This window comes from Labrus mixtus, chromosome 20 (genome assembly GCF_963584025.1).
Source record: "Labrus mixtus chromosome 20, fLabMix1.1, whole genome shotgun sequence".
Classification (NCBI taxonomy): domain Eukaryota; kingdom Metazoa; phylum Chordata; class Actinopteri; order Labriformes; family Labridae; genus Labrus; species Labrus mixtus.
This window is the reverse complement of record NC_083631.1, coordinates 4512753-4531064: the sequence shown is the minus strand read 5'-3', so window position 1 is coordinate 4531064 and position 18312 is coordinate 4512753. Positions and strand designations below refer to the sequence as shown.

At 42.4% G+C, this 18312-nt stretch overlaps 1 protein-coding gene across 2 annotated transcripts in view; it reads left to right on the top strand.

Annotated features, from left to right (window-relative positions):
- usp22 (ubiquitin specific peptidase 22) overlaps window positions 1–18312 on the top strand; it is a 29152-nt gene that overhangs the window by 1066 nt on the left and 9774 nt on the right. Inside the window, exons 2-6 of one of the 2 annotated variants that reach the window (XM_061065363.1) lie at window positions 267–299; window positions 11800–11932; window positions 14591–14704; window positions 14807–14908; window positions 16862–17028. In XM_061065363.1, coding sequence (XP_060921346.1) covers window positions 267–299; window positions 11800–11932; window positions 14591–14704; window positions 14807–14908; window positions 16862–17028 — 549 coding nt within the window. The remainder of the gene's footprint in view (window positions 1–266; window positions 300–11799; window positions 11933–14590; window positions 14705–14806; window positions 14909–16861; window positions 17029–18312) is intronic. The other variant, XM_061065364.1, reaches the window with a different exon arrangement.

Genomic DNA, 18312 nt, shown 5'->3' with positions numbered 1-18312 from the left:
GCCCGGCCTACACGGCTCCGAACAGCATTCTACTATATGATGTCATTACTGGACCATGTTGCAGCTTCCCACCCCCCCTCTCTTCCATCAGCAAAAACGTGGTTTTAGTTTGTTTTGTGCTATGATGTTCATATGAAAAAAAAACAACAGATGCTTCAACTCTCCTATGGAGTAGAAAAAAAAATGTAGGTTGCTTGACTGTTGCACAAAGAAATCCATGCACTTTCTTATATTTGTCATATATTTTTATGTCCTTGATAAAATAGGTGCTTCAGAGTGATGCAGGATGGACAGAGTTGGTGAGTTGATGCTTATCCCCTCCCCATCTACACTGACATACTGTAGGCATAGTCCAGGTGAATACAGCGCTAGCTTGCCTTCTCTTCTCTTGCTCACCTGCCTGTGTGCCTCAGTGCCTTTTTCATTTAATGGGCTGAATATTAGATGTGAACCTACATAGCAGAAGAAATTCAGCCCCGTCTAAGTATTTTCTGAGTTTCTGCCAGTTGGAATACCAGCTGGAGGGGGAGACTGTGAGCAGAACAGCCAAAAGAGTTGCTCAGGTACATTACGGGCATGTCAAAGCAAATGACTCCCCTTTGTTTGGACTGTGTTGTAGTGAGGGGGGTTAGGTTTGAGCTTGTTTAAATTGTGTTTTATTTATGTTGCCACACCAAATGTACAAGTCCATGTCTGTAACAAAAGTGTGATTTTGACTAGTATCTCATTCTCTACCTGACAGGAATAAGATCACCTGCATCATATTGTGTCAGGCATGCTTTTTGTAACTCACTTCTAATCAGTTCACAATGTTCTGCTCGGCACCCTTGGGTGAGTTTAGCTGTTGAAAAATTTGGCATTACAACCTCACATCATTTTCTTTCTTTTTTTTTTTACATCTGCTGCAACATCTGCATCAGCAGCAACCATTAGCTTTTCAGCCAAGGTTTTTCTCTGACAAAATCTCATTATGTCTCTGTCAGATTGAGAGAAAGACAGTCACAATTTCTGAGGGATATGATTACTTTTTTGATTGCTGTTTCTTTGCCCTTGGCATGAATACAACTCCTCCAGGTTTAAAACAAACATCGTCAAGGTTAGATAGCATCTGAAGTCCAAATATTCTTTAAAACCATCTAGTTTGTACTGTTGCTTTTTCAAGATGTTGTTAGTTTTCTGACTGGTTGAATTGTATTATATGCTCAGAGCGCCGTCTGTATGTCATCTGTAAGCATAGATTTTCCTAACAAATAACCACAGATTTTTTTTCTCTCATGCCACTGCATTGCCATAGACCAGTGGCCTTGTAATCATGAAAGCAATCTTACATAACCAATTGCTATGTGTGTTAACGTTGAAAAAAAAGCTTTTTAATACTAGTACTAAATGTCATTGCAACCAAAAGTGGGAAATCAGTGTTTTTACATAGTTGGCATCATTTCTTAAAATCCTGCTGGTATTGGAGGAATACTCTGCATCGGCAGATGCTCGAGTCTAGGTATCAAGAATAGAAAAAAATTGTGTCAGGGAATCACTGCATTCATTAAATAATAGGGCAGCTTTTAAATTTCAACTATTGTGCCTGTAAAGTGTGCCTGTTTAGGCTGTTGCTTTCCTGGATTCAGTTGTGTCTGATTTCAACAGTTGTGTAACATCTGCTATGCTGTGTACCTGGTATCTCTGCTCTGCCAATCTGGTCCCACACACTTGGTGGAACAGGTGACTGATAGGGAGAGAGAGAGGAGACAGCAGCGGCTCCTGAATAAAGTGTTCTCTCTGCGTGCTGCTTAACTGCACTCCAGGATGCGGCTGTATGAGAGTGTTGTGATGCACACCCTCTTCACTGAGGCTCTCACCCACCTGACTAATCTGACATGCAGAGCAGGTGTGGCGCTGCTCCGGTGGTACACAGGCAGTGCAGTCTCTTGAGGTACGGCATGCTTGGTTTTTGTTCAGCGCTGCATTATGAGCAGGACGACAGCACATCCAGGCTTTTGTAATATTGTGAGATAAAAATGCGTACCCAGCACCTGTCTTTGCTATGTCCAAATCTGTATTTGAAGAGATGAGAGTGACATTGAGAGGTACTCTGAATGTTTGCATGCATGATAAAACAAGAGCTTATCCCTACACTGCTTATCTAACAATAGCACAAGAATGGCAAATACAAAGAAAATCAATGCAGTGGAAGAGGCACCTTTTGTGTAGAGAAAGGTTGAAAGAATCTGCCAATCTGACTAATAGAAAAGATGTGCTTAGACATTGTATTGACTTGGTTTCATTAGCTGGTACCTTTTATCCTGAATTGATGTTTTTCACCTCCCTCTTTTTTCCTTTTTTTTCCCCTGTAGTCTGTCCTCAGCAGTGTCCCTGCAAGCTGCCATCCTCTCTACCTCCAGCTAAAATCAATTTCCAGGCAATGTGCAGGGACATTGGTGGAGAGTCTGTCACCTGCTCTGCATGCACAATCTAAACCCCCCACATTAGAAACAAATGGCCGAATGAGTGACAGAGATAGGGGTGTCGTGCAGGGACGACCTTACAGCGTGTGTGGCTTTGGATCTGCTCTCTGCTGTTAGGAAACATGAGGATAATAATTTGTTTGGCATGTTGGTCCTTGGTGTAATGCCCCATTGGCTTGGCATGAGCATGTGGGTTTACATTGACGCAGTGTACAAGTGTGTACTCTAAGAGCGCCAGGCATGAATTATGGATTCAACTTGGTGACAAATTGAATATTATCATGGACCCCTTCAGCCTTCCAGTCTGAAATGATTTTGTCTTAATTGTCCTGTGTGCTCAAACACTAATGACACCCAAATAGTTTCATAATTTAACGAGTCACAACGGCTCCATGGAGAACGTGATGAAATGCAAATGAGCAGCATATTTAAGATAGAAAGGATAAACAAGAATGCAGTAGTGTTTACCCGATGGTGTTTATTGACATTTAATGCACAAATATATCTCTCCCATGGTTTTATTTTCTTCATATTTGCCTCATTATATTCGGTAATAGGGGAGGTGTGCTACATGTTAAGGGATGTCAGTTAGCAGAAAGGTTTAAATTGGCCAAGCCATTTAGCTAGCCAGAGGGGCTACACCCGCTGTCACTCTGTGTCATGTTACAAAAATTGCCTTTTAGATTGCAGTGGAGAGGAGGAGGAAGTATTTTTCTTAAGTAGTTCCCCCTTCAATTTTCTGCGGTCTTCACTTTGATCCCTGCCTTTTCATGTATTATTGCTGAGAGTGTATGTTTAGTGAGGGATAGCTCGAGTACGGCACATGAGGCTTTGTCTGAACTGATTTCTTATCTTTTTCCTCTCTTAATTGAGATTCATGTTCCTCCAAATTGCAAAGTGCCATTGAAGCCGCCTTGCTGAGAGCATGTCTGCACAGCTCATGGATAGAAACCCGCCCTTGCTTTTAACAGTTGAATTCATTTTTCTGTTTAGGCCCCACCAGTCATATTTATAATTTATAGTTTGTGAATGGCGTTGGTTGTGGAGGGATAATGTGAATATTCATGAAGGTCATGGTTATTTATTTGATGTTTGCTGTTACATCCAGCTGGATAGACTCCCATTTTACTATCTGGAAGACGATGTTCTGTGTAAGACAGTGCTCCCAAGAAGGAATCTGCCGTGCCATGAAAGCGGAGTTATTATCTTAGGTTGAGTGGAAATTGGACGAGATGAAAGCAGGACGGGTGGGGTTGGAAAAATTTTACTGCCATAAACTGCTTTGAAGAATTTGCTGTCACTTTGATTAAAGGGGTAAGGGTCGTGATTAGAGAGCTCACTGAAGTCAACTTTTTTTTTTTATCTTGTGGTTTTGATAAATCATACATGATCAGAGAATCCCATCCCCACCTCTCCAACCCCCACACACACACACACATTCCTCTCCCACCAGTGCAAAGTCCCTCTTTTCATGTGATGAGTTAAGATGAGAGAGCAATCTCTTGCTAGTTGTTGCTAGGGATTTCAAAGGTGACAAAATGCATATATTTTCAGCCATGACACATTTACTTCATTCTGTTACTCTTTTCTCCATCCTATTCTCTCACTACCCACACACAGATAAACACACACACACATAATGCACTGAGGTACAGCCAATCCCAGAGAGTGGCTGATTCCTGCGAGCAGATCTCTCTGTCAGATCAGTCTCCCATCACATCACAAGCATGCTCCCTGACTCATCAGCATACGTTTGTAGCATCAGGATCTGTTCCTCCAGCCTCTTCATAGCCTTCGCTTTTTCCTCTTCTGCGCTCTCTCCCACGCTTTTTTCTTCCTCCTTTTCTGCGCTTTCACTTTTGCAAACCTAGTTCTGCCTGTGATTCTCATTGCCTCTTGATTATCCCTTTTAATCTCTGCAAGAAAATGTTTGCACTGTTTATCTCTCGGATTCTATTATTATTGCTTCGTTGAAATGCAACACTAATATATAATTTTCTATCCAGAGAGGTTTTATTCTGAAATGTTTTTGATCATGCGAATATGATAGCCAAATCCTTCTTTTTTCCCTTCTTGGATCTCATCCCATCCTCTCCTCTCAGCCTTCTCCTCATAGACAACACTTAGTGGGTTTGGTGATGTCAGACGTTTCTTACTGGAATCCATCCAGACCTATTTTTTTCCATGTCTGTGCACTCTCCATCACTCCCAAGTCTTGTCTAATGTGGCTTTCGCTCCATCAGTCACTCTGGCTGTGGCTGAGTGACTCAGACTAGACAAATAGCACAAGGATTGTAACCTCCTTCCAAGAGTAATCGCAGGCCTGGTGGGTCACCTTGTGGTGTCCCCTTTTGCTTGCTATTCCCTTGCAATTTTCTAACCTCAAAAGAATCCAACCACCCTTCAGATATTCTGCATCTTTTTTTTTTTTACATTACGAAGGTGCTAAAATGTGCTTGAAGTCTTAGTCATTGCACTTGTGCTCTGCCACAGTGCTTCCATCCCTGCTGTTCCCAGATCAGAGGTGTTAAAGGACAGAAAATACAATGTTGAGTGAGAGCTTGGTCGCTTTCTATGCTTAAGTAATCGTCCACTTAGGAGAAAATGGTCAAGTAGATACACCAATGGCATTTCAAGTAAAAACTGTTGGTACGCGAGGTGGATTTGATGCTGCATGAGGAGAATGCAAAGTCACATTAACTAAATCTACAGAGCGCAAATGGAGGGAAAACTTGTGAAAATAACATTATTATGGTAAATGAAAAAGGCTGTCACTTGAAGTTGGTTCAATAATCTTCTAAGACTATAAGGCATAGTCATAATGGTCTTATTTTTAACATCGTGCTGTGTTTGTGACTGGGGACGAGCATGACTTTGCATTTTGATTGATCCCTTCTCCCTGTTTTCTACGCCGCGCCCTTCTCTCATCCGATTGCCCCAACAGGCTCTGGGAAGACATAACTGCTACAAAGCATGCTGGTATTGGCCTGAGCCAGCCAATAAGGCTGTTCTCCAGCCCTCCCTTAGTACCACCATCTGGCTAATGAGCTGTCAATCACTCTCCAGGGGCCGGCCAAGCCCAAAACCAAAAGGGCGATCAATCTCCTCTAGTGTGGACACTCAATTATTCCCCATTGTTAAAACCTTGGGCCTTAGTGAAGGCTTTTTCTTGGGACACGGCATTTTATCTTGAGTGGTTCTCTGTCCTGGTGTAGGAGGTGAAAAATGTGGCTTTGGACCTTTTACAGGATAATTTATTACCCGGGTTTGCTCTAAATATACTCACCTTTAAAGACTGTAGTTCACTAATAGCCCCACCGAGGCTCTAATCTGTGGATACTGCTCATAGATCTCTCCCTCAGGTAATGTTCAGGGCTCTGTGGATTCTGATTGGTGCTATGGGGATAAGAACACATCAGAATGCGATCTGAGGATATTTGAGTCCAAAGGGGACTATTCAGAAGTTGCGTGCCATGGGTGTCAGTCACATCGGCCGCCCCTTTTCGCTACATTCATGTGGGTGTTTGTGGGCATCTGGTAGCTGCAAGGTTTGACAAATGATCAAGCAGCCTTTTGTTAAGCTGGAGTGAGACTGTTAGCCATCTGTGCAGACAAACACAAACACACTGCTGTCTGAGTCTTCCCTCTTGCCGTACATGTTTGTCAATATTTTTACACTCCAGCCTCGGCCAGTCTGCACTCTGGTGAAGTGGGTAATGCTGGCTTGTTGTAGCTGTGTGAGAAGGTTTCTGCAACTGTTCACAACACCTCCTGTGAGAGAACCATTTTTCTAATCATGTGTATATTCTAGCAATACTGTTCTCAACATGTCTGCATGGACACAGCAGGTAGCCACTATTTGTTTCTTTGCAATCACACGTGCTTAAACATGTTGGGCCATTTTCAGGAGTTGTGTATGTAAATGAGAAAAGCCTCCACAAACTTTGTTCTTAACCATTCATTCCCCGATTCAGTGAATACCTCTAGTTACATAGTTGCAAAGACTGTCATTATAGTGTCTGACTGTTTTGCTATGTCCGCCATTTTTGCATCAACCTTTTAACGTCATGTCCTGCCTCCTGAAATTGTAGCATTTTTCCCCTCGTCTGTGGTGAGGGGAAGGTCTTGCTCTTGCCTCTCCTATTGGGTCCCAAACCCTTTGATCTCTTAAAGTCAAGAAAGCCCAAGTGCCTTATAGAGTGATCTTAATCAGATTCACACATTCACGCTTCCGTTAATCCATTCCATGTGCAGCATTATCACACCTACTTACCCAACTTGCACAACCCCCCAAGAAGCATTACGATACATTTTTTCTGATCCTGACATTAAAGCTACTCCAATGTGAGTGTCTCAGTTTGGATCTTCTTTGTTCACTGTTTATTCACCTTTATTTCCAATGCGCTGTTAGCAAATAGCTAGGCCCTACAGGCTGGGGGTTCAGGGTTTAGCCTTAATGTTCTTAAAGCAGTGTGTGACAGTATGAGGCCGAATGACACACTCCCTCGTCCCTCCCCACTTTTTCAGATTCATTTGAGTGAGGTGGGAATACATTCTTCTCACGTAAAGAAGTCCACACAGCAGGTCATTGTCAAGTGAGGTTACAATGAGCTGATGGAGGACAAAAAAAGAGAATAGAGTAAGATTTATATTGTGTGTGTGTGTGTGTGAGAGTCTCTTGGGCTGCTTACTGTGACTGCATTTTGCAGGCCAGGAATTCTCATGTGGAGATAGTGAGGAGCAAGTGGGGGGAGGCTGAGTAACAACATCATGCTGCCAAGGCGGCACTGACAGGCTGCAGCCCCACGGGGTCAGTCGGCAGCACGGTTCTGGAGCTTCACAGCTAGCTCCCTTCCCCTGCCTCTTTTAGCTTTTTCATAGTAGAAATAGGAACAGAAAACACCCTGCCCCTGTTTTTGAAATAAGCTTATTGAGATTCTGCGTCTCACATCTTTTTATGTGCCTTTTTTTTTTTTTACTGTGCAGCAGCAGCACGCATGTCAGCCATTGTTAATTCTCTTTATGCATGAGCATGTGTGTGTAGAGAAGCATGCGCAGGCTTATGAGTGCGCTGGTGAGTCACTGCTCTCATATAGCTGCGCTCTCCGCTCTGTATTGACTCTCCCCTCCCCGGTCTGTTCTTTGCAGCAGCAGGAGCGTGCTCAGTAGAGCCAGACCTTTGTCCACATCATAATCGTCCTCGTCTTTCTCTCTCCTACTCAGTTACAGCTCATCACATTACTGCTTCTGTTTGAACGTATAAATGCATTAACCTAAATGCTGAAGGAGGAATCGCACATTCAGGTTTGAAGAATGCATGAGGAGATGGAGGAGCAATGAAGGAGTATGTCTAGGAGAATTCCCTATAGTTTTGGATCGGTATGAGCTGAAGGATAATCACAGTCTCAATAGGTCCACAAAGCATGTAATGGGACCTTACCTCTGTGTCAAAGATATATTGGAGATCTATTCATCCAGCTAACGCCTTTCAGCATCTGTTCGTCCATCAATCAACAGCTTTGTACATTAGTGGGGGTCATTCCCCTGGACGCTGAGCCCCGCCCAACTCGCCTCAAACATCCCATCCCAGATGGGAGATGCACGAACTCGAGCTTGCTACCTGTTCGACACTTGTTCCAGTCATCTGAGCCAGGGCCTGATCAATAGCTGATCTAATAGAACATTAAAAGACCTGGGGTGCAGAGAGATGCAGGACTGCTGACACTGAGGAATAGACAGGCTGTGAACCACAGTGAGAGGTTGAGAGCACAGAGAAGCCAAGGAGAGGGGGGGCAGAGATAGATTTTCTGCCCGCTAAAGGGGTGTAAAGGCAGGGGAGGAGGATGAAGAGAAGGGCAAGGCGTGGCATTGGCAGGGTTTCTTGTTTTTTTACTTGATGTACTGGTGCAATAGAGGAGTGGGGACTAACAAAATCAAAGCTTAAAGATGCTGCTAAGATACATATTTCTACACATCATGAGGCATGCCTACATGCATGTAGAGTTTCATTTATACAATTTAAAAGTCCTTTCTCAAGCACCATCCTTTTTATCTCCTCTGTGGCATACAGTCTTTCTCAGCATGCCAATGGACTAAGCTATGCCTCCAAAGATTTCTTGATCTTGATTTTTAGTGAACTACAACAATTAGTTTCCTCCCATGAGTCCCATCACTCCCGCATCCCTCTCAGGAAAAGTCCCCCGTCCCCCCCCCCCCCTCCCTACGCACACACAGATTTGATGTTGCCCCTTCTCTCTCACACACACATTGAGCTGGATGGCTTACAGACCAATATGAATAAAAAACATAGCTTAGGGGTTTGCCACCCTGAATATCCCCTCTACTGCAATGTCATCACAATTTAGCTCACGCCTACTAATGTTCAGCCGAAACATGCACCAGGCTGTGAGTTTTGCAGCCTATCTCTGCAGCAATGCATAGAATCATTTGTCTGGTGTAACACCAATACCCCTACTAGCATACCATGACATAAGCAAAATCTCTGTCAACCTTTCTGTTGAAAAAGAAGTCTTCATTGGACTGTTACTTCAATCTCACACCCACTTCTCTATGCAACATTTTCCAACATTTCCGCCCACTCACACATATGAGCTTTTAAGTTTTGGAAGAGAATCTGATCCCTTTCTTGCAACATTTCTGTCTCTTATTCCGCATGTAGAGTGGATATATTTTTTAATCTCAAGTAAACTACGAATGAACAGTATATTCACTACCTATGATATGTATTTGCTCAAAACAACCTTTTTGCAAAGCTTTTAGAACAGTAAAATTAAGATAACATGATGGGAATGGACCGATGCATTAGATAGATAGATACTTTATTGATCCCGAGGGAAATTCAAAGCATCCAGTAGCAGGTTACAAGACGTACATGACATGAAACATTTGTTACCAATTAAACCGCAAAACCGACGCCCCCCTCCCATTAAGGCAATGACACACTTAAGAGATCGTCGGCCGTTTGATGGTATACTTAACTGCTATTTCAGAGAAGAGATTTTTATCAGGCAGAAGAAGTAAACTGTTTGACAAATTGTAATTTTTTTTTTTTTTTTGTGCCAAATGTGAAAGAAAATGTCGACAGCGTGGGAGTCTTACATCGTCTCTGTGAAAGACCAGCGGCAAGCGGTTTGGAAGACATCTTGTTGCAACAACTTAAATACAACAGACATGAACACTAGTTAAGAAGTAATGAAACAAAACATCGACATTGGCTGGATCGGTGCATCCATGTTACAGGCCTCGAAACCAATGGCTGTAAAAAAAAAAAAAGACAAACATTAGAATTGCTTTGTTTTCTTTCCCTGTGGCAACATATCTTTACATAAAGATTAAGCAGCAAAGACAGTAATTTACAAAAATATATTTTTGACAACACATTTGCATGGACACAGTTTAATGGAAAACCAAACATTATTCCATTATCCTAATCCTGACTCAGTGAAGGTTGACTCTTAACCAAATAGGATTGTAAACTGCAAAATCTTTGTTGATAACTTCAATGTTGATTGGTGCGTGAGCCAAAATCTCCCCAAACTAATAATAAATCATCTTAATATGCTGTGCCCGTGGATGTTGAGTCATCCTTTGAGTTAATTAGTTAGATATTCATTGCCTGAATAACAATTGCTTTTAGCTATTGTTATATATCACATTGCACAAGTGTCGAGTGTAATCTAAAGAGAAGGAAGTGAAACTGACTGGCCTAAGCTATTTAATTTCTCTGAAACCAAAAGCTTCAATATTGTTCAGACGGTGTCGGGTAATACTATTGTATCGCTTGTCAAAAGATGGCTAAAGGCAGACAATACACTTCAGGGTTGTTGAGTTCATGTCCAAAAGCACACGTTAAGGTGTGTGTGTAGGTGTGTATGAGTGTCTCATGAGTTTCACACAGTGTACCAGAAACTGGAAAAAAAAACTGCTAAATCTCTCCAGCCGATCATTTTGTTTCTCTTCACCTTTTTTTCCTCCGTCTTCTCTGTATGAGTGGGCGACTCATTGCGGCAGGTCTGCGCCCTGAAAGGCTTTGATTTGATCGCTCTGTCTTTCCTATCTCGTTCAATTTCAAATCCCCTTTTTAGACACAGGCTTGCACACTACTTTCTGCCGTACTTTCACTGAAAGCATTTAGTGTCGTCACCGCTAAAATGTTACCCATTTGCTGATGCAGTATTTTTATTTTTTTATATTAACCAATTTATGACATTTGAGTATTCAATGTGAATACTTTGTTTTTTACGACAGTTAGCAGTGGTTTGGATTTGGGTGTATTCCTCATCTACCTTCTTTCTTCTTCCAGTGGATGTGCTGGGTGTCTCATCTAAATGCTTCTTTTAATTACCAGTGGAGACGCTTTTCAAACGAGTGAATTATCAAACTCTATTCAGAAAGGTCCAACACAATTAAAGCTCCAGGGTCAATATTTAGCCTGGACAATGAGTAAAGCTGTATTGGTCTTTGACAGCTTCCTTATGCTCATTAAAACTTAAGACTTACACACACAATACAATTATCGTATCACTGGTGCCAAATATGTACATATATATATATAACTGCTGGGTGGCTGTGTTGAAGTGTGAGCATGGCCAACATAAAAAAATAATACATTAACTGACTTATAATTCTGGTGCCGGTTAAGACCTATGATGATGGTTAACTGTTCAGTCATCTAAATGCACACATCCCCAATTTCCACCAAGAACTGTTTACAGTTTTCCCCCATATCTGGCCTTGTCTACTGGTATTTGTTCATGTCCTCTTCCTTGTCCCCTGGCTTCCTTTCTTTCTTGACCTACTTAAAGTTTAGTTGATGTCTTATTGTGAATTTTTCTTTACATAGACGCAGATACACTGCAGCCGCTGTAGAGGTTGTTTTCACAGGTTTGTGTAGATATCCGGCATGTTCTATCTGATCAGCTACCTCTGGGTCCTGTAGTCAAACAAATACACAAGCTCCAGCTGTTAGTGTGTGCTTCTGACGAGTTCTGCATCCTATCTCTAGTGTGCAGTGAATCCCATGACTGTGTAAGAGAGTGAAAGATTCAGTGTGGAAATATGTTGTTATTCAACTGAGCTTGGTTTATCAACAGACCTAGCAATCCTTAGTCTGTCCTCATATCAGGTCTCTTCAACCACTTCAAAGTGTTTGTGCGACTGACTGGAAGATAGAAATGTAATTCATCTGCCAGGGACTTCCACTCTGTCGGACCACGCCGCTCTATATTATTGCTCAGGGCTCTGTCCCGCTGTGGAGGGCTTTTCTCACCACACTGACCGTCCGCTCCTTTCCCCCCATCCCCCTCTTTCTCTGCAGGCCAAGTCGTGCATCTGCCACATGTGTGGCGCCCACCTGAACCGGCTCCACTCTTGTCTCTATTGCGTCTTTTTCGGCTGTTTTACGAAGAAACACATCCATGAGCACGCCAAAAACAAGAGACACAACCTAGGTAAGCCATGCACACACATTCACTCGCACACTGTGCCATTTGAGAAATCATTCTGTAGCACACCTAAGTTAACAAATTGCCTTTTGATCAAACAAAAAAAAAGGTGTATCATGGTTTTGTAAAACTGAAAATGAAACTTGCACCAGAGCGGAAGTTGAAGAATGATAATGTTTTATACTGTCCAAGACTCCATCCCATCACGTAAGCCCTCACATTCACATGCACCCCTGTGGCCCGCTGCAGCATCCGCTATTATCAGTGAAGGATTACAGCATTACTTTGGGCAACTTCCTCCTCTGAGCAGACAGGGAGCTAAACCTCTCTCTAACCGCAGCACATTACCATTCTGGTGGGAGCGTCTTATCCAGTCAAATGTCATGGGTTTAAGTTAGAGCCCTCCCCTTCATACAGCAGCAGGGAAGGATAGACATTGCTAATCCACAGCTGCTAGAATGCCTTGCCTTAACCTTACATGCTAATTATGCTAAATAAGACAATGACACTAATGAGCACGATTTTGATATTACCCCGGCACGGAAATCTAAATATAGGAATAAGGAAGACAGGAGAAGGAGGGTTGGTATTTTTGTGAATGGCTTCAGCTGATTTAATGGATTTCAACAGTTTGGTTACACATACACACACACACACACACACACACACACACACACACACACACACACACACACACCCCAAGTGGATGGCTACAGTGTTAATTAGCTTTGAGCTTTCCACAGGAGCCTCTCTGACACTGGCACTCTGTTCCTCTCTACTTCTAATCAAATTATTCAAACTCCCATGCCTGCTAGACAGAAACACATCCTCCTCAGGACTCCTATTCCACCTTTTTCAACTGCCATCTCCTAACAGCCTCACTCCCAGTGACTCTTTTCATGCCTTCTTCCACTGCTTTCTTTTATTTTCTGAATGCCTGTCACACCTTTTCTTTCAGCTATCCTGTCTTCTTTTTTTTCAGTTTCTTTTATTTGATCTCCACCTTCACAGGAGTAAGGATGGGGATCAAAACCCAAAAATAAATAGCGTTTAATGTTATCGATACTGCTGTCAAGACATGTGAGTGTCCTATAAAGTAACGTTGTAATTCAAATCGAGTCACCTCCTTTGAATCAAATCCCTGGTGCACAAATATACATCAATTGTTTAATAAAGTTTTCTTAATAAAGTGTTGCTATATGTTATCATAGCACAAGATAAGGAGAAGGCGGAATGCAATTTATGTCGCAAAATAATTTATTGCCAGGGGAAGGAAACATGTGTCCTCCACAGCCAAGCACATCAGTGTTGTAGTTTTAATGAAACCAGAAGGCAGTGCCTTTGACTTTTTTCAGGATGAAAAAACTTGTCAACCTCCACTGCTACCCTGAGACCCTCCTCCTCCTCCACATTAAGCAGCTGTACTAAGCGCGCCCAGACTTTGTAAAAAGTCCTTTAAGTTAACACTAGTAATGTTGAAATTGTCAGGATTAAAGCAAGTTAGCTAACTAACCAAGATGGCATAAGGTTGCATTATGATGTGTTCAAGGTAGGGTCAGTAAAAAGCCAATAAGGCAAAGGTCAGACAATGTCATCATGATGTGTTCAAATGTAACATCAAGAAATAGAAATTCTGGTTCTTGGCGTGAAACTTGGCTGAATATGGTTGCTTTGAAGAAAAATATGTATCTTTTCACATCCATATGAAGAAATATTACAGATGGAATAACATTTTTTTTATCTACTTCACACAATCTTTAATCAGCTCATAATACATCATTAAAACAACTAATGCCATGATATTTAAAAAAACAGATATTTAAATTAAAATTCAGTAAATGATTTCCTCATCTATAAAACCAACACGTAACTGTTAAAGCAACAACAGTTTTGTAAAAACGTATTGTGATCTCGTCTTTCCACCAAATAAAAGAAAAGTATTGATAGCTAAATCGATCCCCACCCATACATTGGAGTGACGAAGGTTCTTTATTTACTGCCTGTCTTGTGCATCAATCAGTCTATATCCTATTTCTATGACTTCCTCTTGTTTTGACTCTGTTGCTGTCCTCCGCAGAAAATTCTCCTTTCAGAGCCTCATTACCATGCAGAGAATAGATGAGCACACTTTTGTCAACAACGTGTTGTTGTTTTTTTGCACGATTTATTCCAAACGTACACATGCAATCTCAAAGGAAACCCTGCATTGTGATGACAATATGACATCCACCAGTCAGCTTTTCTACATAATGTTTCAGTGTGGGTAGCACCAAAACCAGAAATATGTCCGTTTAAGCTAAAAATAGGTTGTCACGGCAACAGAGCCTGAGGTATTGTTGCCGTGGAGTTTGAGAATGGAAGAGGATGGTGTGTTAGCTGAAAGCCCAGGTGGGGGGTGGGAGACAAATACACCTATTCCATCATTGCTCCCCTCACATCTCCTGGAATTGTTGAGTGCAAGCGATGGGATGGAAACGTATTGCAGTGAGTGGATAATGCAGGGCGGGGAAAGCACTTGTCTTGAGGCTGACTGTGCCAGCCAGGTTGGGGATTAAAATAAAACCCAATGTGTGTTACTGTGGTGGAAAATAAATCTATTTGTAATCATGATTCAATCTCTCCCTCTCTCTCTCTCCCTCTCTCCCTCTCTCTCTCTGCTCCCAGCGATAGACTTATTATACGGTGGAATATATTGTTTTGTGTGTCAAGACTACATCTACGACAAAGACATGGAGCAGATTGCCAAAGAGGAACAGAGAAAAGCCTGGAAATTGCAAGGTATAGCCTTTTGTATTCTGTCAGAGTACTTGCTGAGCATTTGAAACGAGGCCTACTGACATCTCTGCACTCTGTCACATTTGTGTTTCTTTGCATCCGCAGGCATCGGGGAGAAATACACGACATGGGAGCCGACCAAGAGGGAGCTAGAATTATTACGACACAATCCAAAGCGGCGGAAAATCACTACGAACTGTACCATAGGTGGGCTGGACTGTTCAGTCTGCACAGCTTTTTCAGCCACAGACAACTGTGTGTGTGTGTGTGTGTGTGTGTGTGTGTGTGTGTGTGTGTGTGTGTGTGTGTGTGTGTGTGTCTGTCTGTGTGTGTGCGCTGTCGGGATTCTTTAGAGCTGTGTGTCTCTACACTCGAGGTCACTCTTGCATGCACACCACAGCGGGTCTGCATTTGTATCGTGTCTCCCCAGAACTTGTTTTCTTTCTGTTCTGTTTCCTCTGTGATCTGTTGCTTTGGTCTCTTCCTGCTCTCTCTATTGTTTCTCTGAAAGTGAACAAGCTGGCTTTTTATCTTTTGCTCAACCCAATGTCCCCTGCCTTTCCTCACCCCCGTGTATCTCTAAAGAGCCTGGCTGGTAGCCCTGATTGGGCAGTAGACTATGTCTATGTGAGCGTGTTTGTGTGTGCACACCAGGACCAGTGTGAAGTGTTAAAGCTCTCGCTGAGCGCTCTCTTCCAGACCCAAGCCCCGCTTAGTTGGAAAAAACCCAAGACCTGGCTGTGTCTCACCTGTTGTACTGGCCATCACTGGAGGACTGTAACTCTATTTTCTCCCTCTAAATGAATCCATTCACAGCTTTGGGGTCTGCTCCAGGATACACACTGATTTGCTGGCAGAGCAAACCAAACACCACATTGTTAATTTTCCAGCAACACAAACAAAAAACCATCTGAAACTGAAAGTGCCTCTGACTTTTATGTATGAAACTTAACATGTATAATACATTGTTTGTGCTACAGGGCACGTGTGGTTTATTATGGCTAGCAGAGCATATTTTCTTTTTACAGTATGCAGAATGTTACCTACCAGTATATGGTTAGCCACTTATTGATTATAAAACGTCGTGGAAGGTGATAATACACTTTTCATTTACCTGACTTTAGATGTTTTTTTTATTTTATATTCCTGGCCGATAACCAGAACAGGGTCGCACCAGCTGTTCCTAAATTTAAACATAGCCTACTACAAGAAAGACTTCACGCATTACTTACATTTTAGGTGATGCACCAGTTCAGATAGATGCAACGTAGGCACAAGGTACAACTTAAATCTAACACCTAGCTCCCAATTCGTTCAACATCCTCTGTAAAATACCGATTATTACAACGCGTAGTTTTAAAAGGTGGGATAACTAAGAGGATGAGGAAGAGCAGAGGGTTTTATTGACCATTTTGTGTTTGCAACATGTTCCCTGCAGAGACTACAACCCTGAAAAAAAGTTCTAATATAATCAGCTCAATAATAGAGCACTGCTGTAGTACCATATGTTGTTGTTATTTTACACTAGCTGTAGATGAAGGCTGTATGTTATAGTCATCCCTAATCATTGAACTTACCTTTTTGTTGTTGTTTGTAAGTTGATTGCAGTGAACAGAAGTTGGTCTGTTCAGAGAAAATTAAGCACGAGAGGCAGCTGTTACAAACACTGATTGAAGAAAAGGGCTTTTCACTAATTTGACACAGGATGTGAAAATTTACTTTCTGTCACAATATTTTAATTAGTTTGGACATGACGCTCAAGTCTCCCTGGTGCAATCAAACAATGACACAACTTATATAACTAACTAGTTTCAGTGTGTGGTTTTAAGCTGACTTTGCATCCTAACTTAGGACAGAACTTATATAAAGCTGGTGCAATGGACACCAGCTCCCAAGAAATCTAGTCTATCACATAACACACACACACACACACACACACACACAGGCAGTAAGTTTCAAAATCTGTGACTAGGCTATATTTGCTACTTTTGCCTGAGGAAATGTCTTAGAGTATTGATATTTTCATGAATAGTTAATGATCTGTGTCCTCAGGCCTGATTCAAATCCCCTCCATTACCAGCAGTATGAATCATGATATATCTATATATGTACTCCATTGCCTTGTTGTTCTCACACTTTTCTTTGTTTCTCCTCACGCAGGTTTACGCGGGTTAATAAACCTGGGCAACACGTGTTTCATGAACTGTATTGTTCAGGCACTGACACACACACCGCTGCTGCGAGACTTCTTTCTCTCCGACAGACACAAGTGCGAGATGCAATCGAACTCCTGTCTGGTGTGTGAGATGTCGCAGCTCTTTCAGGAGGTACGATGCACACAGTTCGCCTGCTTGAAACTCGTTTTGTCGACCGGTTTTCAATCCCACAAAGACAAGAAGGACGTGTGATTAGAAATAAGACATAATTTTCAGAGAATATAACGCAGGATGTTCTCTTGCAGTGTAACCCACTGCAGAAGGCTGAGTCATTGTTGCGCTATTTATCCGAGTCCAGAGAGGGAGGCAGAGAGGAGGGAAAATTCAGCTTGAAAAGAATAGACAGATTTATATACGAATGAACGAGCAAAATGCAGCAATTAAACCTTTAATTGAATCTTATCACTGTATGCAAATGATGTCGCAGAGCCATTTACATTGGAGTTGTTCAAAAATCAAAGTTAGCATTTTCAATTTAGCAAAGTCATCAGCCCCTGAATGTTTTGTAATGTCTGCTCCCACACTGCCGCGCTTTCTTTCTTACACCCTCTCACTTCCCAGTATATATGGGCCCACAGATGGCAAGTGGTGCTATAATGAGTTGAGTCATTGCCCACCTCACCTCCCCACCCTCCTTAACAACACACAAGCGCGCGCACACACACACACACACCCACACATAGAGCTCTGCCCTGTCTCGCTTTGCTGAACCTTTCAGCTACATAACACATGAAGGAGGCAATCGCTCACCTCTGTCACCCAGGGAGGCAGACGCCGATTGAGTACTCAGCTGTGTGTGAGACGGAAAAATTCCGGGGTCCTTCATACAAAAATATTATTTATACCACACAGTTTGATTCTCTCCACGCCTCAGCCCAAACTTCCTAATTTCATTGGGTACTTTTTATTCCCTTCCTTCATTCTTTGTCACCTACCTCTGTATTGTTGTCAACAACGTTCTACTGACTCTGCAGAGACTCACACACACACACACACACACACATACTCGCTCTGCAGAGTCACACACACGCACACAGCTTCTCAGATGTGAAGGAGAGAGGCACGGCCGGCTTTGATCAGTCACACTCCCCTCTCCCTCTCTCTCCTGTTTCCTCATCTTTTTGTAGTGCCTTTCGTTTGTCAACCACCTTCAAACTGCCTAAAAGGAGCAGAGTTTGTAAGATTCAGGAGACGTCACTGTGGCATGTTTTCCCTCTCACAGCTCAATCACATCCCCAACAGAGCGGTGGGGGGAGTAAAGCGAGGTCTACGTATTGAGAAATGAGAGCCCTCTCTTGCATTAATGAGCTCTGCTTGGAACTCCATATTAGTGTTTGCACTCTGCTCGGCTCTCTCACGTTCTTACCCACTTCTCCTGACCCTGACCTGGACTGT